Source organism: Odocoileus virginianus, unplaced genomic scaffold (genome assembly GCF_023699985.2).
Source record: "Odocoileus virginianus isolate 20LAN1187 ecotype Illinois unplaced genomic scaffold, Ovbor_1.2 Unplaced_Contig_54, whole genome shotgun sequence".
NCBI lineage: Eukaryota > Metazoa > Chordata > Mammalia > Artiodactyla > Cervidae > Odocoileus > Odocoileus virginianus.
Window position 1 is genome coordinate 17306 of NW_027224371.1, and position 27610 is coordinate 44915.

The 27610-nt window shown below is 38.8% G+C and overlaps 1 protein-coding gene across 2 annotated transcripts in view; it reads right to left on the minus strand.

The window, feature by feature from the left end:
* LOC110124399 (nuclear RNA export factor 2) overlaps positions 1-20927 on the minus strand; it is a 33744-nt gene extending 12817 nt beyond the window's left edge. Inside the window, exons 1-3 of one of the 2 annotated variants that reach the window (XM_070464664.1) lie at positions 20808-20927; positions 19691-19788; positions 19495-19545 (exon numbers count right to left, since the gene is read on the minus strand). In XM_070464664.1, the coding sequence (XP_070320765.1) occupies positions 19495-19545; positions 19691-19760 (121 nt within the window). In that variant the 5' untranslated portion in view covers positions 19761-19788; positions 20808-20927. The remainder of the gene's footprint in view (positions 1-19494; positions 19546-19690; positions 19789-20807) is intronic. The other variant, XM_070464665.1, reaches the window with a different exon arrangement.
* Positions 20928-27610: the final 6683 nt, after the last annotated feature.

Genomic DNA, 27610 nt, shown 5'->3' on the forward strand with positions numbered 1-27610 from the left:
ACCAGGTGCTTGGGGGGAAGCACTATTACTATTGACTCATTACATAACATAATAGAAACAATTATTGATAATTAGATCCACCATCTTCTCTCTGATTATTAAACTACATCACTTTGGACAATTCACCCAACTTCTCCTGATCTCAAATTACTTGTAATAATATGCAAAAGTCAGGGATTAAAGCTAAACACCACCTCAATCAAGATATAAAGAGGATCCCTATAAGGATAACAGCTGATCTTTCAACAAAACTCTGCAGGCCAGAAGGGAATGGCAGGATATACTTAAAGTGATGAAAGGGTAAAACCTACAACCTAGATTACTCTAGCCAATAAGGATCTCATTAAGATTTGAAGGAGAAAGCAAAGCTTTACAGACAAACAAAAGCTGAGGGAATTCACCACCACCAAGCCAGCTCTTCTCCTTGGAAGAAAAGCTCTGACAAACCTAGACAGTGTATTAAAAAGCAGAGACATCACTTTGCCAACAGAGGTCCATATAGTCAAAGCTATGGTTTTTCCAGTAGTCATGTACAGATGTGAGAGCTGGACCATAAAGAAGGCTGAACACCAAAGAATTGATGCTTTTGAACTGTGGTATTGGAGAAGACTCTTGAGAGTCCCTTGGACTGCAAGGAGATCAAACCAGTCAATCCTAAAGGAAATCAGTCCTGAATATTCACTGGAAGGACTGATGCTGGGAAGCTGAAGCTCCAATACTTTGGCCACTGATGCAAAGAACTGACTCATTGGAAAAGACCCTGATGCTGGGAAAGACTGAAGGCAGGAGAAGGGGATGACAGAGGATGAGATGGTTGGATGGCATCACCAACTTGATGAGTTTCACCTTTTTCTCAAGTGCACACGGAACATTCTCCAGGATAGATCACATCCTGAGCCATAAATCTAGCCTTTGGTAAATTAAAAAAAAAATTGAAATCATTCCAAGCATCTTTTCTGATCACAATGCAGTAAGATTAGATGTCAACTACAGGAAAAAAAAACTATTAAAAATTCCAACATATGGAGGCTAAACAACACACTTCTGAATAACCAACAAATCACAGAAGAAATAAAAAGAAATCAAAATATGCATATAAACAAATGAAAACACGACAACTCAAAATCTATGGGATTCAGTAAAAGCAGTGCCAAGGAGAAGGTTCATAACAATACAAGCTTACCTCAAGAAACAAGAGAAAGAAATCAAATAAATAACCTAACTTTACACCTAAAGCAACTAGAAAAAGAAGAAATGAAGAACCCCAGGGTTAGTAGAAGGAAAGAAATCATAAAAATTAGGGCAGAAATAAATGAAAAAGAAACAAAGGAGACTATAGCAAAAATCAACAAAACTAAAAGCTGGTTCTTTGAGAAGATAAATAAAATAGACAAACCATTAGCCAGACTCATCAGGAAAAAAGGGAGAAGAATCAAATTAGAAATGAAAATGGAGAAATCAAAACAGACAACACAGAAATACAAAGGATCATAAGAGACTACTATCAGCAACTATATGCCAATAAAATGGACAACTTGGAAGAAATGGACAAATTCTTAGAAAAGTATAGCCTTCCAAAACTGAACCAGGAAGAAATAGAAAATCTTAACAGACCCATCACAAGCATGGAAATCAAAACTGTAATAAAAAATCTTCCAACAAACAAAAGCCCAGGACCAGATGGCTTCACAGGCAAATTCTACCCAAAATTTAGAAAAAAGCTAACACCTATTCTACTCAAACTCTTCCAGAAAACTGCAGAAGAAGGTAAACTTCCAAACTCATTCTATAAGGCCACCATCACCCTAATACCAAACCCTGACAAAGATGCCACAAAAAAGAAAACTATAGGCCAATATCACTGATGAACATAGAAGCAAAAAGCTTTAACAAAATTCTAGCAAACAGAATCCAACAACATATTAAAAAGATCATACATCATGATCAAGTGGGATTTATCCCAGGGATGCAAGGATTCTTCAATATATGCAAATCAATCAATGTGATATACCACATTAACAAATTAAGAGATAAAAACCATATGATCATCTCAATAGATGCAGAGAAAGCCTTTGACAAAATTCAACATCCATTTATGATAAAAACCTTCCAGAAAGCAGGCATGGAAGGAACATACCTCAACATAATAAAATGATTTGAGAGAACAGCATTGAAACATGTGTATTAACATATGTGAAACAGATCACCAGTCCAGGTTTGATGCATGAGACAAGGTGCTCATGGCTGGTGCACTGGAATGACCCTGAGGGATGGGATGGGGAGGGAGGTTCAGGATGGGGAACAGAAGTACAGCCATGGCTGATTCATGTCAACATATGGTAAAACCCACTATGATACTGTAAAGTAATTAGCCTCCAATTAAAATAAATAAATTTTTAAAATAAAAAAATAATAAAAGCCATATATGATAAACCCACAGCAAACATTATCCTCAATGGTAAAAAATGGAAAGCATTTCCCCTAACATCAGGAGCAAGACATGGGTGTTCACTCTCACCACTACTATTCAACATAGTTTTGGAAGTTTTAGTCACAGCAATCAGAGAAGAAAAAGAAATAAAAGGAATCCAGATTGAAAAAGAAGAAGTAAAACTCCCACTGTTTGCAGATGACATGATCCTCTACATAGAAAACCCTAAAGACTCCACCAGAAAATTACTAGAGCTAATCAATGAATATAGTAATGTTGCATATAAAATTAACACACAGAAATCCCTTGCATTCCTATACACTAACAATAAGAAAACAGAAAGAGAAATTAAGGAAACAATTCCATTCACCATTGCAATGAAAAGAATTAAAATACTAAAATCACAGCAGGATCCTCTATGACCCACATCCCAGAATATTAGAAACAAAAGCAAAAATAAACAAATGGGACCTAATGAAACTTAAAAGCTTTTGCACAACAAAGGAAACTATAAGCAAGGTGAAAAGACAGCCCTCAGACTGGGAGAAAATAATAGCAAACGAAGCAACAGACAAAGGATTAATCTCAAAGATATACAAGCAACTCCTCCAGCTCAACTCCAGAAAAATAAATGACCCAATCAAAAAATGGGCCAAAGAACTAAACAGACATTTCTCCAAGGAAGACATACGGATGGCTAAAAAACACATGAAAAGATGCTCAACATCACTCATTATCAGAGAAATGCAAATCAAAACCACAATGAGGTACCAATTACACGCCAGTCAGGATGGCTGCTATCCAAAAGTCTACAAGCAATAAATGCTGGAGAGGGTGTGGAGAAAAGGGAACCCTCTTACACTGTTGGTTGGAATGCAAACTAGTACAGCCGCTATTGAAAACAGTGTGGAGATTTCTTAAAAAAACTGGAAATAGAACTGCCATATGACCCAGCAATCCCACTTCTGGGCATACACACCGAGGAAACCAGATCTGAAAGAGACACGTGCACCCCAATGTTCATCGCAGCACTGTTTATCATAGCCAGGACATGGAAGCAACCTAGATGCCCATCAGCAGATGAATGGATGAGGAAGCTGTGGTACATATACACCATGGAATATTACTCAGCCATTAAAAAGAATTCATTTGAATCAGTTCTAATGAGATGGATGAAACTGGAGCCCATTATCAGAGTGAAGTAAGCCAGAAAGATAAAGACCATTACAGTATACTAACACATATATATGGACTTTAGAAAGATGGTAACGATAACCCTATATGCAAAACAGAAAAAGAGACACAGATGTATAGAACAGACTTTTGGACTCTGTGGGAGAAGGCGAGGGTGGGATGTTTCAAGAGAACAGCATCGAAACATGTATATTATCTAGGGTGAAACAGGTCACCAGCCCAGGTTGGATGCATGAGACAAGTGCTCGGACCTGGTGCACTGGGAAGACCCAGAGGGATCGGGTGGAGAGGGAGGTGGGAGGGGGGATTGGGATGGGGAATACATGTATATCCATGGCTGATTCATGTCAATGTATGACAAAAACCACTACAATATTGTAAAGTAATTAGCCTCCAACTAATAAAAAATAAAAATTAAAAAAAAAGAATTAAAATACTTAGGAATAAATCCACCTAAAGAAACAAAAAAGGACCTATATATACAGAAAAGTATAAAACACTGATGAAAGAAATCAAAGATGACACAAATAGATGGAGAAATATACCATGTTGATGGATTGGAAGCACTATATAATGAAAATGAGTATACTACCCCAAGCAAGCTATAGATTTAATGCAATCCCTATCAAGCTACCAACAGTATTTTTCACAGAACTAGAACTTTCACAATTTGTATGGAAATACAAAAAAACCTCAAATAGCCAAAGCAATCTTAAGAAAGAAGAATGGAACTGGAGGAATCAACCTGCCTGACTTTGGGCTATGCTACAAAGCCACAGTCATCAAGACAGTCATCAAGACAGACAATGGTCGTGGCACAAAAGACAGAAATATAGATCAATGGAACAAAATAGAAAGATAAATCCAGAGATAAATCCACACACCTATGGACACCTTATCTTTGACAAAGGAAGCAAGAATATACAATGGAGAAAAGACAATCTCTTTAACAAGTGTGCTGGGAAAACTGGTCAACCACTTGTAAAAGAATGAAACTAGAACACTTTCTAACACCATACACAAAAATAAACTCAAATGGATTAAAGATCTAAATGTAAGACCAGAAACTATAAAACTCCTAGAGGAAAACATAGGCAAAACACTCTCTGATGTAAATCATAGCAGGATCCTCTATGACCCACCTCCCAGAGTAATGGAAATAAAAGCAAAAATAAACAAATGGGACCTAATTAAACTTAAAAGCTTTTGCACAATGAAGGAAACTATAAGCAAGGTGAAAAGACAGCCTTCAGAATGGGAGAAAATAATAGCAAATGAAGCAACTGACAAAGAATTAATCTCAAAAATACAAGCAACTCCTGCAGCTCAATTCCAGAAAAATAAGTGACCCAATCAAAAAATGGGCCAAAGAACTAAACAGACATTTCTCCAAAGAAGACATACAGATGGCTAAAAAACACATGAAAAGATGCTCAACATTACTCATTATCGGAGAAATGTAAATCAAAACCACAATGAGGAGGAGGGAACTAAGATGGCGGAGGAATAGGATGGGGAGACCACTTTCTACCCCACAAATTCATCAAAAGATCATTTGAACGCTGAGCAAACTCCACAAAACAACTTCTGATCGCTAGCAGAGGACATCAGACACCCAGAAAAGCAGCCCATTGTCTTCAAAAGGAGGTAGGACAAAATATAAAAGATAAAAAGAGAGACAATAGAGTTAGGGACGGAGATCTGTCCCAGGAAGGGAGTCTTAATAGAGGAAGTTTCCAAACACCAGGAAACCCTCACACTGGCAGGTCTGGGGGAAGTTTTTGAATCTTGGAGGGCAACCTAACTGGGAGGAAAAATAAATAAAACCCACAGATTACATGCCTAAAAGCAACTCCCAGCAGAAAAGTACCCCAGACGCTCGCATCCACCACCAGCAAGTGGGGGCAGAACGGAGAGGAGCAGGTGGCATTGCTTAGGGTAAGGACCGGGCCTGAATGCCCTGAGGGCAATCGGAAGGAGCTAACGTGAGATAGCAACTTAAACTGTGGGATCGCAAGAGAGAGAGAATTAACTTGGGAAAAGCCCTAAATTTAGGCACTACCCGCCGTTCCCAGAATGAAGGACTGAGCGAATACCAGAGAAGAGCTAGCCAGCTGCAGACCGGCCCATCCCCCGCCAGAGGCAGGAGGCAGGGGGAGGGGAAAGGGGCAAACTCGGCCCCAGAGACGGCATCCCCTACCAAACTGCAAACAGGCTTCCAGTTTCTAACCAAAGACTTCCTGAGATTCTGGATGGTCAATATCCGCTGGGAGGGTCGCAGCTAGAATCCAGCTCCACAGAACAGACACAGGGTGCACCCAACCGGCACGCTTGGAAACCGAGGCTGGGACTGCAGAGGGGATAAGGCACACCGCACCCGGGGAGAGTGCACTCGTCAAGCTCCTGGCTGCCTGAGCTGCTGGGCGGGGAAGGCACAAAACGCAGGCCCAACCGAGTCTGCGTCTTTGTGGAGTACCGAAAACCTGAATCTGAGCGGCTTAGGCCTGGGAAGTGCATGCAACTCAGGGCCCGCTCCCTGGAGAGCAGCCTGGAGCCTGAGCAGTGTAGATGGGGGAAAGCACACACCCGTGAACGGGGGCAAACCCAGCGTGGCCAGAGCACTGCAGGTCCTCCCCACACAGGCCAGTGATATTTGTCTGCAGTGCCCCTCCCTCCCCACAGCACGACTGAACAAGTGAACCTAAACAAGAGACCACCTCTGCCCGCTTGTGTCAGGGCGGAAATTAGACACTGAAGAGACCTGCAAACAGAAGCCAAATAAACAAAGGGAACCGCTTCAGAAGTGACAGGTGCAACAGGTTAAAATCCCTGTAGTTAACACTGACTACACTGGAAGGGGCCTATAGATATCGAGAAGTGTAAGCTGGAACAAGGAGCTATCTGAAACTGAACCAAACCCACACTGCCCGCAACAGCTCCAGAGAAATTCCTAGATATATTTTTACTATTATTATTTTTTTTAATTAAAAAAATTTTTTAAAGATTTATTTATTATTTTTATTTATTGCTGCACTGTGAGGCATGTGGGATCTTAGTTCCCTGACCAGGGATCAAACCCACGCCCCCTGCATCCAGAAGGCAGATTCTTAACCACTAGACCACCAGGGAAGTCCCTTTTTTTTTCTCTTTCTTTTTTTCTTTTTTTTTTAAAGTCCTCTATTACTCCTCTATTACTCCTTAATTTTCATTTTTATAACCCACTATAACCTGGCAAAAAAAAAAAAAAAAAGGACCCTATTTTTAAAGCAAACTTCATATATATTTCTTAAATTTTTTGTGTTTTTGTGGTTTTTTAATATTGTATTTTTAAGAGTCTAACCTCTACCCTAGATTTTTAATCTTTGTTTTTCAGTATTTGATATCAATTTTGGACATTTAAGAATCCAACCTTTAGTACTCATTTTTACTCAGGAGTGTGATTACTGGTTTGATCACTCTCCCCCTTTTGACTCTCCTTTTTCTCCCCCAGATCACCTCTATTTCCTCCCTCCCCCTTCTCTTCTCAATCCAATTCTGTGAATCTCTGTGGGTGTTCTGGGCTGTGGAGAACACTTAGGGTAACAGAGTACAACCTAGATCTGTCTCTCCTCTCTTGAATCCCCCCTTTTCTCCTCCTGCTCACCTCTATCTCCTTCCTCCCTCTCCTCTTCTTCATGTAACTCTGTGAACCTCTCTGGGTGTCCCTCACTGTGGAGAATCCTTTCACCATTAACCTAGAAGTTTTATTATCAGTGCTGTATGGAGGGAGAAGTCTTGAGGCTACTGAAAGAATAAGACTGAAATCCAGAGGCAAGAGGCTTAAGCCCAAAACCTGAGAACACCAGAGAACTCCTGACTACAGGGAACATTAATTAATAAGAGATCATCCAAAAGCCTCCATACCTACACTGAAACCAACCACCACCCAAGAGCCAATAAGTTCCAGAGCAAGACATACCATGCAAATTCTCTAGCAAGGCAGGAACATAGCCCTGAGTGTCAATATACAGGCTGCACGAAGTCACCAAATGCACAGACCCATCTCAAAACTCACTACTGGACACTCCAGTGCACTCCAGAGAGAGAAGAAATCCAGCTCCACCCACCAGAACACTGACACAAGCTTCCCTAACCAGCAAACCTCAACAAGCCAAACATCCAGCCCCACCCACTGGGAGAAACCTCCACAATAAAAAGGAACCACAGACTACCAGAATACAGAAAGGCCACCCCAAACCCAGCAATCTAAAGAAGATGAAAAGGCAGAGAAATACCCAGCAGGTAAAGGAACATGAAAAATGCCCACCAAGCCAAACAAAAGAGGAGGAGATAGGGAATCTACCTGAAAAAGAATTTAGAATAATGATAATAAAAATGATCCAAAATCTTGAAAACAAAATGGAGTTACAGATAAATAACCTGGAGACAAGGATTGAGAAGATGCAAGAAATGTTTAACAAGGACCTAGAAGAAATAAAAAAGAGTCAATTAAAAATGAATAATGCAATAAATGAGATCAAAAACACTCTGGAGGGAACCAACAGTAGAATAACGGAGGCAGAAGATAGGATAAGTGAGGTAGAAAGATAAAATGGTGGAAATAAATGAAGCAGAGAGGAAAAAAGAAAAAAGAATTAAAAGAAATGAGGACAACCTCAGGGACCTCTGGGACAATGTGAAACGCCCCAACATTCGAATCATAGGAGTCCCAGAAGAAGAAGACAAAAAGAAAGGCCATGAGAAGATACTCGAGGAGATAATAGCTGAAAACTTCTCCAAAATGGGGAAGGAAATAGCCACCCAAGTGCAAGAAACCCAGAGAGTCCCAAATAGGATAAATCCAAGGCAAAACACCCCAAGACACATATTAGTCATATTAACAAAGGTCAAACACAAAGAATAAATACTAAAAGCAGCAAGGGAGAAACAACAAATAACACACAAGGGGATTCCCATAAGGATAACAGCTGATCTTTCAACAGAAACACTTCAGGCCGGAAGGGAATGGCAGGACATACTTAAAGAAATGAAAGAGAATAACATACAACCCAGATTACTGTATCCAGCAAGGATCTTATTCAGATATGAAGGAGAATTTAAAAGCTTTACAGACAAGCAAAAGCTGAGAGAATTCAGCACCACCAAACCAGCTCTTCAACAAATGCTAAAGGATCTTCTCTAGACAGGAAACACAGAAAGGTTGTATGAACGTGAACCCAAAACAACAAACCAAATGGCAACGGGACCATACCTATCAATAATTACCTTAAATGTAAATGGGTTGAATGCCCATACCAAAAGACAAAGACTGGCTGAATGGATACAAAAGCAAGACCCCTATATATGCTGTCTACAAGAGACCCACCTCAAAGCAAGGGACACATACAGACTGAAAGTGAAGGGCTGGAAAAAAATATTTCATGCAAATGGAGACCAAAAGAAAGCAGGAGTCACAATACTTATATCAGATAAAATAGACTTCAAAATAAAGGCTGTGAAAAGAGACAAAGAAGGACACTACATAATGATCAAAGGATCAATCCAAGAAGAAGATATAACAATTATAAATATATATGCACCCAACATAGGAGCACTGCAATATGTAAGGCAAATGCTAACAAGAATGAAGGGGGAAATTAACAATAACACAATAATAGTGGGAGACTTTAATACCCCATTCATACCTATGGACAGATCAACTAAACAGAAAATTAATAAGGAAACACAAACTTTAAATGACACAATGGACCAGCTAGACCTAATTGATATCTATAGGACATTTCACCCCAAAACAATCAATTTCACCTTTTTCTCAAGTGCACATGGAACCTTCTCCAGAATAGATCACATCCTAGGCCATAAATCTAGCTTTGGTAAATTCAAAAAAATTGAAATCAATTCCAGTCATCTTTTCTGACCACAATGCAGTAAGATTAGATCTCAATTACAGGAAAAAAACTATTAAAAATCCCAACATATGGAGGCTAAATAACACGCTTCTGAATAACGAACAAATCATAGAAGAAATTTAAAAAAAATAAAAATATGCATAGAAATGAATGAAAATGAAAACACAACAACCCAAAACCTATGGGATACTGTAAAAGGAGTACTAAGGGGAAGATTCATGGCATTAGTGACTTACCTCAAGAAACAAGAAGAAAGTCAAATAAATAACCTAACTCTACACCTAAAGCAACTAGAGAAGGAAGAAATGAAGAACCCCAGGGTTAGCAGAAGGAAAGAAATCTTAAAAATTAGGGCAGAAATAAATGCAAAAGAAACTAAAGAGACCATAGCAAAAATCAACAAAGCTAAAAGTTGGTTTTTTGAAAAGGTAAATAAAATTGACAAACTGTTAGCCAGACTCATCAAGAAACAAAGGGAGAAGAACCAAACCAACGAAACTAGAAATGAAAATGGAGAGATCACAACAGACAACTCTTAAATACAAAGGATCATAAGAGACTACTACCAGCAGCTCTATGCCAATAAAATGGACAACTTGGAAAAAATGGACAAATTCTTAGAAAAGGATAACTTTCCAAAACTGAACCAGGAAGAAATAGAGATCTTAACAGACCCATCACAAGCACGGAAATCGAAACTGCAATCAGAAATCTTTCAGCAAACAAAAGCCCAGGACCAGATGGCTTCACAGCAGAATTCTACCAAAAATTTAGAGAAGAGCTGAAACCTATCTTACTCAAACTCTTCCAGAAAATTGCAGAAGGCAAACTTCCAAACTCATTCTATGAGGCCACCATCACCCTAATACCAAAACCAGACAAGGATGCCACAAAAAAGAAAACTACAGGCCAATATCACTGATGAACATAGATGCAAAAATCCTTAACAAAATTCTAGCAAACAGAATCCAACAACATATTAAAAAGATCATACACCATGACCAAGTGGGCTTTATCCCAGGAATGCAAGGATTCTTTAATATTTGCAAATCAATCAATGTAATACACCACATTAACAAACTGAAAGATAAAAACCACATGATTATCTCAACAGATGCAGAAAAAGCCTTTGAAAAAATTCAACATCCATTTATGATAAAAACTCTCCAGAAAGCAGGCATAGAAGGAACATACCTCAACATAATAAAAGCTATATATGACAAACCCAGAGCCAACATTATCCTCAATGTGAAAAATTGAAAGCATTTCCCTTAAAGTCAAGAACAAGACAAGGGTGTCCACTCTCACCACTACTATTCAACATAGTTTTGGAAGTTTGGCCACAGCAGTCAGAGCAGAAAACGAAATAAAAGTAATCCAGATAGGAAAAGAAGTAAAACTCTCACTGTTGCAGATGACATGATCCTCTACATAGAAAACCCTAAAGACTCCACCAGAAAATTACTACAGCTAATCAATGAATACAGTAATGTTGCAGGATATAAAATTAACACACAGAAATCCCTTGCATTCCTATATGCTAACAATGAGAAAACAGAAAGAGAAATTAAGGAAACAATACCATTCACCATTGCAACAAAAAGAATAAAATACTTAGGAGTGTATCTACCTAAAGAAACAAAAGACCTGTACACAAAAAACTATAAAACACTGATGAAAGAAATCAAAGAGGACACAAATAGATGGAGAAATAGACCATGTTCATGGATTGGAAGAATCAATATTGTGAAAATGGCTATACTACCCAAAGCAATCTATTGATTCAATGCAATCCCTATCAGACTACGAATGGCACTTTTCACAGAACTAAAACAAATAATTTCACAATTTGTATGGAAATACAAAATACCTCGAATAGCCAAAGCAAACTTGAGAAAGAAGAATGGATCTGGAGGAATCAACCTGCCTGACTTCAGGCTCTACTACAAAGCCACAGTCATCAAGACAGTATGGTACTGGCACAAAGACAGAAATATAGATCAATGGAACAGAATAGAAAGCCCAGAGATATATCCACGAACCTATGGACACCTTATCTTTGACAAAGGAGGCAAGGATATACAATGGAAAAAGACAACCTCTTTAACAAGTTGGTGCTGAGAAAACTGGTCAACCACTTGTAAAAGAATGAAACTAGAACACTTTCTAACACCATACATAAAAAGAAACTCAAGATGGATTAAAGATCTAAATGTAAGGCCAGAAACTATAAAACTCCTAGAGGAGAACATAGGCAAAACACTCTCCAACATAAATCACAGCAGGATCCTCTATGACCCACATCCCAGAATATTGGAAATAAAACAAAAAATAAACAAATGGGACCTAATGAAACTTAAAAGCTTTTGCACAACAAAGGAAACTATAAGCAAGGTGAAAAGACAGCCCTCAGATTGGGAGAGAATAATAGCAAACGAAGCAACAGACAAAGGATTAACCTCAAAAATATACAAGCATCTCCTTTAGCCCAATTCCAGAAAAACAAATGACCCAATCAAAAAATGGGCCAAAGAACTAAACAGACATTTCTCCAAAGAAGACGTACAGATGGCTAACAAACACATGAAAAGATGCTCAACATCACTCATTATCAGAGAAATGCAAATCAAAATCACAACGAGGTACCATTATACGCCAGTCAGGATGGCTGCTATCCAAAAGTCTACAAGCAATAAATGCTGGAGAGGGTGTGGAGAAAAGGGAACCCTCTTAAACTTCTGTTGGGAATGCAAACTAGTACAGCCGCTATGGAGAACAATGTGGAGATTTCTTAAAAAACTGGAAATAGAACTGCCATATGACCCAGCAATCCCACTTCTGGGCATACACACCGAGGAAACTAGATCTGAAAGAGACACGTGCACCCCAATGTTCATCACAGCACTGTTTATAACTGCCAGGACATGGAAGCAACCTAGATGCCCATCTGCAGACGAATGGATGAGGAAGCTGTGGTACATATACACCATGGAATATTACTCAGCCATTAAAAAGAATTCATTTGAATCAGTTCTAATGAGATGGATGAAACTGGAGCCCATTATCAGAGTGAAGTAAGCCAGAAAGATAAAGACCAATACAGTATACTAACACATATATATGGAATTTTAAAAGACGGTAATGATACCCTATATGCAAAACAGAAAAAGAGACACAGATGTATAAAACAGACTTTTGGACTCTGTGGGAGAAGGCGAGGGTGGGATGTTCTGAGAGAATAGCATTGAAACAAGTATACTATCAAGGGTGAAACAGATCACCAGCCCAGGTTGGATGCATGAGACAAGTGCTCAGGGCTGGTGCACTGGGAAGACCCAGAGGGATGGGATGGGGAGGGAGGCAGGAGGGGGGATCGGGATGGGGAACACATGTAAATCCATGGCTGATTCATGTCAATGTATGGCAAAAACCACTACAATATTGTAAAGTAATTAGCCTCCAACTAATAAATAAAAATGAAAAAAAATAAAAAGAAAAAATAAAGTAAAAATAAATAAATAAAATAAAATCCAAAGAAAAAAAAGAAAGAAAAACAAACCACAATGAGGTACCATCTTATGCCGGTCAGAATGGCTGCTATCAATAAGTCTACAAAGGATAAATGCTGGAGAGGGTGCAGAGAAAAAGCAACCATCTTACACTGTTGGTGGGAATGCAAACTAATACAGCCACTATGGAGAACAGTGTGGAGATTCCTTAAAAACCTGGACATAGAACTGCCATATGACCCAGCAATTCCACTGCTGGGCATACACACTGAGGAAACCAGAATTGAAAGAGACACATGTACTCCAATGTTCATCACAGCACTGCTTACAATAGCCAGGACATGGAAGCAACCTAGATGTCCATCGGCAGATGAATGGATAAGAAAGCTGTGGTACATATACACAATGAAATATTACTCAGCTATTAAAAAGAATACATTTGAATCAGTTCTAATGAGGTGGATGAAACTGGAGCCTACTATACAGAGTGAAGTAAGTCAGAAAGAAAAACACAAATATATATTAACATATATATATATATATATATATATATATATAAAATTTTCATAGTATGATCTCAAATTATTTTTAAAAGGCACATGCGTACACACACTCACATATAACATATGTGGAGTGAGGTAGGAGGGCGGTTCAGGATGGGGACACATGTACACCCATGGCTGATTCGTGTCAATGTATGGCAAAAATCACTACAATATTGTAAAGTAATTAGCCTCCAGTTAAAATAAATAAATAAATTTTAAAAAATAAAATAAAATAAAGGCCATTATAAGAGACAAGTACACTACCTAAAGATCAAGGATCAATCTAATAAGATACAACAATTATAAAAACATATGCACCCAATATAGGAGCACCTCAATACATAAGATAAATGCTAACATGTGTGAAAGGGGAAGTTAACAGCACAATAATAGTGGGGGACTTTAATACCCCACTCATACTAATGGACAGATCGTCCAGACCGAAAAATAGCAAGGTAACACAAGCTTTAAGCAATAAAATGGACCAGTTAGACCTAATTGATATCTATAGGGCATTTCACCCCAAAACAATGGATTTCACCTTTTTCTCAAGTGCACATGAACATTCTCCAGGATAGATCACATCCTGGGCCACAAATCTAGCCTTGGTGAATTTAAAGAAACTGAAATAATTTCAAGCATTTTTTCTGATCACAATGCTGTAAGATTAGATATCAACTCCAGGAAGAAAGCTATTAAAAACCCAAACATATGGAGACTAAGCAATACACTGCTGAGTAACCAACACATCACTGAAGAAATAAAAAAAGAAATCAAAATATACATAGAAACAAATAATAGCGAAAACATGACAACCCAAAACCTATGGGATTCAGTAAAAGCAGTGCTAAGAGGGAAGTTCATAGCACTACAAACTTATCTCAAGAAACCAAAAAATGAAAGTGAAAGTTGCTTAGTCGTGTCCAACTCTTTGTGACCCCATGGACTATACAGTCCATGGAATTCTCCAGGCCAGAATACTGGAGTGGGTAGCCATTCCCTTCTCCAGGGATCTTCCCAACCCAGGGATTGAACCCAGGTCTCCCACACTGCAGGCAGATTCTTTACCAGCTGAGCTACCAGGGAAGCCCTCAAGAAACAAGAGAAACATCAAATAAACAACATAACTTTACAACTAAAGCAGCTAGAAAAAGAACAAAAAAAAATCCCAAAGTTAGGAGAAGAAAAGAAATCATAAAAATCGGAGAATAAATAAATGAAAAAATTAGAAATGAAAATGGAGAAATACAACAGACAACACAGAAATACAAATGATCATAAGACTACTATGAGCAATTATATACCTATAAAATGGACAACTTGGGAAAAATGGACAAATTCTTAGAAAAGTATAACCTTCCAAAACTGAACCAGGAAGAAATAGAAAATCTGAACAGACCAATCACAAGCACGGAAATTGAAACTATAATCAAAAATCTTCCAACAAACAAAAGCCCAGGACCAGATGGCTTCACAGGTGAATTCTACCAAAAATTTAGAGAAGAGCTAACACCTATCCTACTCAAACTCTTCCAGAAAATTGCAGAGGAAGGAAAACTCCCAAACTCATTCTATGAGGCCACCATCACCCTGATATCAAAACCAGACAAAGACAACACAAAAAAGAAAACTACAGGCCAATATCACTGATGAATATAGACACAAAAATCCTCAACAAAATTCTAGCAAACAGAATCCAACAATATATTAAAAAGATCATACATCATGATCAAGTGGACTTTATTCCAGGGATGCAAGGATTCTTCAATATTTGCAAATCAATGTGATACACCATATTAACAAATTGAAAGATAAAAACCATATGATTATCTCAATAGATGCAGGGAAGCCTTTGATAAAATTCAACACCCATTTATGATAAAAAGTCTCCAGAAAGTAGGCATAGAAGGAACATACCTCAACATAATGAAAGCCATATATGACAACCCACAACAAACATTATCCTCAATAGCAAAAGGATTTCCTCTAAAATCAGGAACAAGACAAGGGTGCCCACTCTCACCACTACTATTCAAAATATTTTTGGAAGTCCTAGAGACAGCAGTCAGAGGATAAAAAGAAATAAAAAGAATCCAGATTGGAAGAGAAGAAGTAAAACGCATCACTGTTTGCCCATGACATGATACTCTATGTAGAAAACCCTAAAGACTCCACCAGAAAATTACTAGAGATAATCAGTGAAAATAGTAAAGCTGCAGGATACAAAATTAATACACAGAAATATCTTGCATTCCTATACACTAACAATGGAAAATCAGAAAGAGAAATTAAGGAAACAATCCCATTCACCACTACAACAAAAAGAGAAAAAACAGAAAATACCTGTATACAGAGAACTATAAAACACTGATGAAGGAAATCAAAGATGACACAAATAAATGGAGAAATATACCATGTTCTTGGATTGGAAGAATCAATATAGTGAAAATGAGTATACTACCCAAAGCAATCTGAGTTCCTCCTCAATGGACAACAATTTGCTAGATATTTTTGAGCTGTTATACAGAAACTAAGACCCCCTGCCCAGGTGGAAGATGGTGACTACATGCTGACCACAAGCACACAGTTCCAAGACTGGTTGGAACTAGAATGTTGATGATTAAGATTCCTGAAACACAACCCTGTGACCTCACCACCAATCAGTCAGAAGAACATCATGTATACTGTGGCCCTCACCCCAGATGTTGCCTTTAAAACTGTTCTCTGAAAGGCAAGCAGGGAATTCAAGTCTTTTTAACACAAGCAGTCAGTTCTCCTCACTTGGCACCTGGAAAATAAACACTGTATTTTTCTTCACCACAACCTGATGTCAGTAGATTGGCTTTGCTGTGTGGCAGGCAAACAAATTCTATTCAGTAACACTCTTGCAACTCTTTCACCATTGTGTGCTATGGAATACAAATATTTCATCTTCTATTATCAACTGTATCCTTACTATATTCAGATTCACCTAGGCCAGATAACCTATCCCCACTTCCTTCAGGGCTCTTTGCTTGCAAACTATTTCGGTGTCAAGTAGTCTGTTAAACAACGTTCCCACTTACCTACACTAGATATTCATTCTAGCTATTTTATAAAAGTAAGACACCTTTAATAAAACATATGACATAGCTTACAAAAATTCTGTGAGGGCCAGAAAAGCATGCTTGGATGCTGCACATCCAGGGGAAACCCCCCTCACACTATTGGACTGTTATAGCTGAAAACCATGGCTGCCAGCAGGCTAGCTGACATTCATGCATTCAAGCACTCTGCTGTGGCTACCTATAAAAACCAAACACCTCTCCCACCATACATAGCTGATCCTACATGTGGCTCCCACATTACTCAGTTATACCTCCAAGCTTTACTATGGTGCATACATTTGATACATAGAGATCTTGTCTGGCACCCTAGACACAAGTAGGGCATGTCTAGAAAACATATACACCCACACTAATATCAGTCTCTATTCTTGTTCTTAGCTTTCTAGTCTCTATAGTGGAAAAGAAAGTCGCTCAGTCATGTCCGACTCTTTGCAACCCCATGGACTATACAGTCCATGGAATTCTCTCTAGGCCAGAATACTGGAGTGGGTAGCCTTTCCCTTCTCCAGGGGATCTTCTCCAACCCAGGGGTCAAACCCAGGTCTCCCGCATTGCAGGCAGATTCTTTACCAGCTGAGCCACAAGGGAAGCCCTTAATCTCTATAGTACAGGAAGACATTTAATAAAGAGTGTTTATGAGTGTTAGGATAGTTGCCAAGTGACCAAATTGTGGTATATTCCACAGGATCTGTTTTTTTTTTTTAATTGTAAATGATATATTCACAGTGAAAATATTATTTTCTATTTGGTGCAATTATTTTGCATATATTAGTCTCACATATAATAAACTGGTTGGAAAGTGAAAAAAAAAGTGAAAGTATTAGTTCCTCAGTTGTGTCCGACTTCTTTGAGACCCCATGGACTGTAGCCCACCAGGCTCCTATGTCAACGGAATATTCCAGGCAAGAATACTGGAGTGGGTAGCCATTCCCTTCTTCAGGGGATCATCCTGACCCAGGGATTGAACCCAGGTGTCCTGCATTGCAGGCAGATTCTTTACCATCTGAGCCACCAGGGATAATTTTCCATAGCTTCTCTTGAGTTTTATATGAAGACAACTATACTGACAGGTTTGTTTATTTTCAGTTTTACAAGTGTTAATGTATGTATGTACATATTTTGACTTACTGCAGTGCCTCAGAGACTCAGTAAGATGTTGAATAGCAGTGATTATGTGAATCATCTTTGCCTCTTCTGATTTAAAATGCAGTGGTTTTAATGTCTCAGTATTATGTATGTTGTTTGTTATAGTTTTTCTTAAATACCCATTATAATTTTAAAGAAATATCTTTCTATTCCCAGTTAGCTGAGAGTTATTTTTATTGTTGTTTAATCTTGATTGGCTATTGAATTTTGTTGCATGCATTTTTTTTCTGGAATCTTTGTGATAATCATTCTTTTCTAGCTCCTTTTCCTTATTAATGTGTTGAATTACATTATGGATCTCCTAATGTTAAACCAACAATGCAAATTTGGTATAAACACAACTTTGCCCAACTATATTATCTGTTTTAGCTATTTCTGGATTAAGTTTGTCATTATCCTATTTCTGCTTTTTTATGTTTTTATAACCAATTAAGATTGAGCAGTAATTTTGCATTCTCATGCAGTCTTTGTCAAGAATAAGCTTAGATGATGGCTGCTCTGTCAGTTTGGGTCTCCAAGGTCTACCATCCTGTGATGGGCATGCACCTGCCATAGACATGCAGTAGGAGTGAGGAGTAAGCCACTGAGATATGGGGATCATCTATTATTATAGTATAATTTAGCCTATGGGCTTCCCAGGTGGTGCTAGTGGTAAAGAACCTGCCTGCCAATGCAGGAGACATAAGAGATGTGGGTTTGATCCCTGGGTCAGGAAGATCCCCTGGAGGAGGGCATGGCAACCCACTCCAATATTCTTGCCTGGAGAATCCCATGGACAGAGGAGTGGGTCACACAGAGTTGGACACAACAGAAGTGACTTATCAAGCATGCAATCTAGTCTATCCTGATTCTTCTTATCTGTAAATTAAAATAACATCCTTTCAGGATTTTCCTGAGGATTAAATGAGAAAACTTGTATTACAAGGTTATCACAATGTTTGACATATAATAGGAATTCAAAAAATAGCAACTATAATTATTAAATAATAACTAATTAGTTTTGAAAAAGTGTGGAAATTGGTATAAAATGTGAGACAGTTCGCCCTTACAAGTAAGTTGTATCATCTTCTCCAGAGTGGGGCATTTTATTTTCCTTATAAGATTTCCTAATGACTAGCACTTATGCACTTATTTCTTGCCATCATGATATCAGAAACATAAATTGAGGTTATATATAAAAAATGAAAAAATGGAAAGGCTAAGCAAAAGAATGACTAATGAAATAAGATAAAATGAGTAAGCAATAAGTAGTTTCTTAATAAGAACAGATTATAATTACCAGTAAACATACATTGTTCTTAGTAAACAAAGGTACAAGGCATTAATATGTTAGAAGAGATTTAGTTTGAACAGGTTCTCCCAAAATGTTTTCTATGGAACAATGGTACTTCAAATGGTCTGTGGGAAAATGTTCCATTCCCATAGAAACTGAGGAAATTAACTGCTACAGACTGAATGTTTATGTTCCAACCTAATCTCCAAGGTGACAGTATTTGGAGGTAGAGTCTTTGAAAGGTGATTAGGTCATGAGAGAGGTTCCCTCATGAATGGGATTTGTGCCCTTATAAAGAACCCAGAGAGCTCACTTGCCCTTCTGCCCTGTGAAAATACAGCATGAAGACAGCCCTTTATGAAGCAGAAAGCAGATCTCACCAGATACTGAACCTGCTGGTGTCTTGATTTTGGACTTCAGAAATTCCAGAACTGTGAAAAATAAATTTCTGTTGTTTATAAGCCACCCAGTCCACAGTGTTCTACTATAGAAGACTGAACAAACTAAGTCACTACCCCTTTACTCAAGTTGCATACTAGCATGCTATCTTTAAAGACAATATAGAAATCCTTTTACCTTCATTTTTGTATGTCCCATTGTTCTTTGATGGATGAGTATTTTTTTGTTGGTGTTGTCTCTCAGACATAGTGTTTTGTAGAACAAATCTCAAAGTGCTGAAATGAGAGAAAAAACAGCTATTATATAATAAAAATACCACCCCATAAACATCTCTCAAACAATATTTAAATCCCTCACAAATGTAAACACAATCTCTTATTTGCTGAATTTTACTCCTTAAGTACATCTACGTGATTTTTATGAAATGCATCACCTATAATTTTACTTAATATGTTTTTCTTAAATAAATTCACTGTTTTTTCCACATGAAGGAATGGGGTAGTTTTCAAGAAGTCGAATAAGTAATGGTGAGGAGAATCAGAAGCTAGCAGTGTCTGGTTAGACTAAGCCATTTAGAGATTCCAAGCAAAAAAGGACTATGGCATCCCATCTCCCATGAGTACATGCTAAGTTGCTTCAGTTGTGTCTGACTCTTCCAGACCCTACAGACTGATGGAAGCCTGCCAGGCTCCTCCATCCCCCACACACTTTGAAAACTACCGATCGGCAAAGCAAATAACAAAAAACAAATTCTGAATCTTCATGTAATGGCTAGTTTCACACTTTTATTGAAAAAATATCAAATTCTTAAAAAATAGTCTCCTCTCGATATACGGAACAATTAAGAGACAGAAATTAAGATCACATCTGAAATTATCTATATAAATTGGCATCTAGGAGTTCTCGGGTATTGATAAACATGTGGTCAGAGAAGCACAATGGACGTCACCACGGGGCAGAAAGTGAATACCGAGTGGAGATAAGCAAAAGGTATGGCTTTAATATGGGGGTGGGGAAGGGGAAAGAGAAGCGGGGGAGTCAACCCAGTTTCCCAAGCCTGAGAAGTCCCTCGGGTTTGAGAAAAGTCCCTGTTTTTTCCAAAGGGATGCTGAGAGAAGTCCCTCAACCCCTGTCTCTGAGCCGCCTGCTGTTCCACCAATTCTGAGTAAACCTGGTACTGTTGGGGCGTCCATCCTACCAGACTTAAACCTCCGGCAGCTGGATATAAAAGTTAGTGGAAAACTTGGAATCTGAGCCACAGTCTCCTCAAAGTTCCCCGAGTCAGGACACATACCTTAATTCTAAAGGTTTTCCTCACTGACTGGTCCGATTCCTCAGAGGACTAAACGGAGTTACTAACCGCCATTAAGTGGGCTCTCCACACGCTTAAACAGCGCTCCCTCTCGCGCGAACATAGAGCGTCACATGACTGCGAGATTCACGTAGTGCGCCACCGTGGGGCGCCCCTCCCAGCCCCGCCCAGAACTTCCGGGGGTTTGACGGGCATGGACCACGTAATAAAAAGATCGAAGTCACCTCGGGGATCAGGAGCTCTCAATCCTCATGTAACTGAAAACTGACCATCAAGTGACCACAGCATGTCACATGGACCATAGAATGAATATACACAACCAAGAGCCACTGGATAGGTGCAGTTGTTCATATGACTGCAAGCAGTTTGCTTGCCGTGTGATGGTAGGAGCCATGTCACTGTTGATGCAGGGATCTTGATTGGGTAGCCAGCAATATTTACAAGATAGTGATGGCTGAGCCTCTTATGTGACCAAGGGGGACCATAGCATCCATATGATTCTAAGAAACAGGTCATCTTTGTGACTTGGAGGGCTGAGGTTTCCACATGCTATTAGCTAGTATAGGCCACGTGACAGGATGAATCCACATGATGTGCAAGGTTTAGGAGTCCGCTGTACTCTAGTGATTTGAAAAGCTGGACCTCTGACATGATCATAATGGCAATCGGTCCAGAGAGACTTCGTGAGCTCAGGATTTAAGATCTCGTGATGCTGACATGATCTGCAGGTCTGGGCCTGCCACGCATCTGTAGTGTCCACGAGATGGCAGCATCCAAGTGACCACAGCCTTAGGTACCCAGGATAATCACAAGCTGGATCAGCTTCCTGAGTGACGGTGACAGTAGGATTCTCGTGGCTGCGTGTTTCAGGAAACCGTTCTCTTTTTGAGACCTGGAGATCCGAGATTGCTCACATTCCTGGTTTTCCCGTTGAGGGTGGTGTCTATGGGTGATCTTCTTGAGCACACAAGCCTTGGCTAATCCAATCCCTTTAATGTGCTAGTAAATTTCTTTAATGTGCTTATTTTGTTTTTCCTAACAATACATGAAATTTAATACATGAATTAACGCATAACAATGAACTGTGCATGCTGCGTGCTCAGTTGCTGAGTCATGTCCTACTCTTTACATGGTCCTCCTTAAAACCAAAACTGTTGCTGTATTGTAAGGACTACTTAAAAAACCTAAGTGGTGGGTATAGGTAAGCTTTGTTGACTTAATTTCATGGAAGTCTAAGAGAAATTAAAGCAAACCCAGTAAGTGAATTTCAGTTGTTAATTTGAAAAACAAAATGTGTATAAATGATTTCAATGTGTTAAGCACTTTGTGTATGTGTGTGTCAAGCACTTTAAAACATTATGTTAACTCATTTAATAGTGGTAATTCTATAAACAGCTTCCCAGACAGCTCAGTTAGTAAAGAATTCACCTGTAATGCAGGAGAACAGGGTTCAATTCCTGGGTCTGCAAAATCCCCTGGAGAAAGGATAGGTTACTCACTCCAGTATTCTTGCCTGGAAAATTCCATGGACTGAGGAGCCTGGTAGGCTACAGTCCATGGGATCGCAAAGAGTTGTACCTGACTGAGTTACTTCACTTTCATTTTCTTTCCACCCACTCCAGTATTCTTGGGCTTCCCTTGTGGCTCAGCTGGTAAAGAATCTGCCTGCAATGTGAGAGATCTGGGTTCAATCCCTGGGTTGGGAAGTTCCAGTCCCTGGAACTATTATTATTCCAGTTTTCACAGATGAGAAAGGTGAAGCACAGATGTGTGAAGTCATTTGCCTAAAAAGTAACTGCATTTATAGGTGCCAAGTTAGGGGTTACCCCTAGACACTCTCGCTCCAGACTTTGTGTTTTGATCACCCACAAGATTTTCCAAAGGAAATTAAGAATGACTCAATCTTCCTTATTCTATTAACTGGAAAACCATCCTCAGTTACCGAAAAGTTGAGATCATAGAGGACCTCTTTAAAATACCATTTAAATAATTTCAAGTACTACCATTATTATTATTAGAGCTAATCAAAGTTGAAGCCAATTAAATCCTTCAGATTCATTTTAATGTATATTCATTTAATTTATTTTAATATAAACTTATCCTTAACACATGAAGTATTTGTGTATATAAAAGGTGATATAACATGCTAGATGCTAGGTTAAAACATTTCCTTCTTTTATTTTTTAAAATAATTTTATTTATTTAATTTTGGCTGTGCTGGGTCTTCACTGCTGCATGGGCTTTTCTCTAGTTGTGGTGAGCGGGGGCTGTTCTAGTTGTGGTGCACAGGCCTCTCATTGTGTGGCCTTCTCTTGTTGTGAAGCATGGGCTCTAGAGTGCTCAAGCTTTTATAGTTGTGGCCCACGGTCTCAGTAGTTGTGGTTTCCAGGCTTAGTTGCCCTGAGGCATGTGGAATCTTCCCAGATCAGGAATCGAACCTGTGTTTCCTGCATTGGCCACTGAGCCACCAGGGAAACCCCCTTCTTTTATTTTTAAAGACTACAAGAGAAATATGACAGTCTTTATAGCTCTTTGTGGAATTTCAAAAGTTAAAAATGAGTGGAATCTGAATTTACATTTAGTTTGCACCTTTCTAGAGAGAACAGAGAAAGGGGGAAGGACATATGCTATATATATACATTTTTTTTTTAGTTGCTGTTTTATAGACACTGTTTTTGCTGATTAGTGTGGAAAAATGAAGCTTTGTCTGTATATCCAAAATAAATTTGAAGTGGTCTTTCTGGCTTGCTGGCTTAGGCAAACTTAATGCTGTACAAGCAATGGGATTGTTTTGCTAGCACCCTGCAATGTGGCATGGCTATATAAATAATCTGAAGAAAATACTACAGACCAAATTTTGCACCATGGTTAAATTTGAATATACTAGTAAAGACAGCAGACTGTGTGTTTGTAGTTCTAAGCCTTTTGAAGGGAGTCATGATTTCTTGGAGTGACTATATTTGGGCAACTTGGTGTTTCTTAGATAATTTTGGATTATTTATGGGACACGTGTAAATGCAGAGTATGAAAATGAAGCCACATATTTACAATAGAACCTACTGTGAAACTTTGAGATGGATGTAGGAAGCATCTGTATACAATCACAGGATGGAATCTGACATGAGCTGATGTCTGTCCCAACTCTAGTTTCTGTAATTACCTGGTGGTGTGGTGGTTTAGTTGCTAAGTCATGTCCAACTCTTGTGACCACATGGACTGTAGCCTGCCAGGTTCCTCTGTCCATGGGATTTTCCAGGCAAGGATACTGGAGGAGGTTGCCATTTCCTTCTCCAGGGGATCTTCCCGACCCAGGGATTGAATCTGGGTCTCCTGCATTGCAAGCAGATTCTTTACTGACTGAGCTACCAGGGAAGCCCCTTCTGTAATTACCTATGGATGGATAAATCCACTAATGGCTACTGAGGTCAACTTCTCTCACCAAAAAACAAACCCTGGAGTTATAATTATAACTTTTCTTGGGAAGGGTCAGATATATTCTCCTGTCAGAACTAATGGTCATATCATTTATTTTTTCTCTGAGATGATTACCAGGTGGTGTTTTTTGGAGATTAAAAAATATATTTAGTTACACTGATGGGTGCCTGTCAGCTCTTTCTAATATACATTGTGGAAAGGAGGCTAAGCCTATGGATAAACACCTACATGAACACAGCTTATATGAGCTAAGCTGTTTAGACGTTGCATTTACCAGATGTTGTTACTATTTAGATGAGGCAGGAGGTTGGTATGACATTCTTCTTAAATACTATTTGGCAAGATTTACTGGAAACATTTACTTCTTTTATATTTCTGTTTTGTGGTGGACATTTTGGAGGTCAGTGCTAGTGTTGCAAAGAAGCAAATTAATTCTGACTCCCTGTTGGAACTGTTTCTTTGACATGCTATTCATTGTTTTTGTTATTATAATCATACATAATGGTCTTGCTTAAAAGGATCCTGCCCCTCTGCCTGACTGTTAAACTAAAGTGCCTTTGTTCAGAACCCTGTCCACCTGTAGATGGCAGGAAGGAAGAAATTAACACATCCCCTGCCTGAGGCTTGCCATTCTAGGAGATGTTTGCAAGATTAATGGCCTTTTTACTTTGCTTCCTCACCTCTCCCATCTCTGATCTATAAAGAGAAACTGGCATCCAGACCCTGAATAAGATGGTTATTTTGAGGTGCTAGCCTGCCATCTTCTTGGTCAGCTGCTTTCGAATAAAGTAATTTTCCTTGCCTCAACACCTCCTATTGTGCTTTATTTAACACAGATAAATGGGAAAGGGGAATAACAGACAGTTGTGATACTGCCAAAACTACACACAAATACTCAAATGCTTTTGGTCCAAACACAAATGTGTACAACTAAAGAAGAAATCCTGAGTGAATTTACTTTAAGAAAGTAAAATTGACTTAATCTGGTAATAATATTCAAAAGAATTGATCAGATATGGCTGCACCTTTATGGAATTTGTAATCAAAACATGTTTTTCTTTGTTCCTTTAAGAAATTCATTAATTAACTAGAAGTGACTTTACTACCAAACAATGGGAAAGAAGAGAATCAATTGTAGATAGTGCTTCCTGTCAAAGTACTCCATATGCTCCCTTCTCCCAACACAATGTAAAATTTAACAGCTCTAGGTGATGAGCTCATTCTTGGGGACTTCCCCACTATGGAAATAAGAAATCACATCCACAATGAAAATTTCTTTTGTGGTCAGTGGATAGGAAAAAGTGTGAAGGCTGGGATTCCTTACAGGGTTTTTGTTCATAAAGTATGCCATTTGTGATGGTATGATTCACAGTTTGAAAATCCCATCCACATGAAGACCATTAAAAAATAAATGTGTGGTTCAAGACTTTAAAAACTGTTAGAAATAAAGAATTTAAGTGGCCTTAGCTTGACTCTTGTTATCTACTCATTGTAACTATTTTTTCCACCCCCAAAATAATTCCAATATTGTCTTTGGAAATATTATGAGACCTGTTTTTACATAAACAGCCACATTGTTTTATTATAATGTCACACTTTCATTTAATGCTGGTGGATATGTTCACATATGATGTAAAAGAGTGACCTTTGCCAGCTTTCTTTAGAATGAAGTTAGGTTTGAAGACTAAATTATATCAATGAACTTTGTATTTCCATAAAATCACCAGATGATTTGTTAATTATCTACTTCATGTAGCCTGTTATGGTCCAATTATAATAAAAAATGTGCAAGATGCTCTACCTTTTTTCCCCACAAAATCTAGAAAAATGTGGCATATCCTGTGCTTTCTAAACTCTAACAGGTACTTGCAATAGTTGACTATAAGTGGAGTCTGAAATTTTAATTTAGTCTAGAGTATCTGTTTTTATATGGGATAATTTTGTCATGCGAGGGTATGCTCCTCAGTTCTTTGTCTCGTCACAACAAAAATTTGGAGTGACGGACGTTGAAGCCCCTTGGTGGGTCACAGCTCTCGGAGGACAGACAGTGTTACAGCTCTATTTATTTAGATAATAGCAGGAAAATCCATCTTCGAGGCATGAGGGCATGTCGATCCAAAGACGCGAAGAGAAAAGCACCCCATCGTGAGGAGAGAGAGCGCGAGCGCTTTGGCTCCTCTTTTTATGTGTTTCTCTGTCCCTGGGCTTTCCCTTCCAGGTCTTTTAGCCACCACCATTTTGGACTCCTTTTCCCTATTCTAACTACCTAACAATTTTATACAATTAAAAATCTCTTTAATGGGGGGGAGGGAATCAAGATGGTGGAGTAGGAGTACATGGGACTCACTTCCCCCTACAAACGCATTAAAAATACACCTACATGTGAGACAGTTCTCACAAAAAAATAATTGGAAACTGGCGGAAGATCTACACAACCTAAGATGCAAGAAATATCTCTACATAACCAGGAAGGACAGAAAAATATTTTAAAGGCATCAGGACAAGCCCAACACCTTGGGAGAGATATGTAACAGAGAGGAACCTTAAAGGAAACTTGCAAGGCAAGTGCAGAGAAAAAGAGAGTGAGCCAGGCAGTCAGGCAAGAAAAGGGAAATTTATTAGAGGGAAAAGAGAGGGTGACTGGCCCTTAAGGAGAACCAGTGTCCTCCCTTTCTGATGGAGTCCTTCTTATACCCCACCAATGAAAAATTCTCTGAAGGGACCATCGACGACATAATGAGCCATCTTATCAATGAGACCCCATGTGGGCCCTATCAATGATAAACCTAGACAGCATAATTAAAAAGCAAAGACATCACTTTGTGAACAAAGGTCTGTCTAGTCAAAGCTATGGTTTTTCCAATAATCGTGTGTGGATATGAAAGTTGGAACATAAAGACTGAGCATCAAAGAATTGATGCTTTAAAACTGTGGTGTTGGAGAAGACTCTTGAGAGTCCGGCTTGGACTGCAAGGAGATCAAACCAGTCAATTCTAAAGGAAATCAACCCTGAATATTCATTGGAAGGACTGATGCTGAAGCTGAAACTCCAATACTTTGGCCACCTGATGCAAAGAGCCGACTCACTGGAAAAGACCCTGATGCTGGGAAAGATTGAAAGCAAAAGGAGAAGAGAGCAGCAGAGGATGAGATGGTTAGACAGCATCACCAACTCAATGAACTTGAATCTGAGCAAACTCAGGAAGATAGTGAAGGACAGGGAAGCCTGATGTGCTGCAGTCCATGAGGTCACAATGAGTTGGACACAATTTAGTGACTGAATAATAACAACAACTTATAACTTCATTAATCACTGCTATATATGTTTTTGAAGATATGTTATCAGGTGA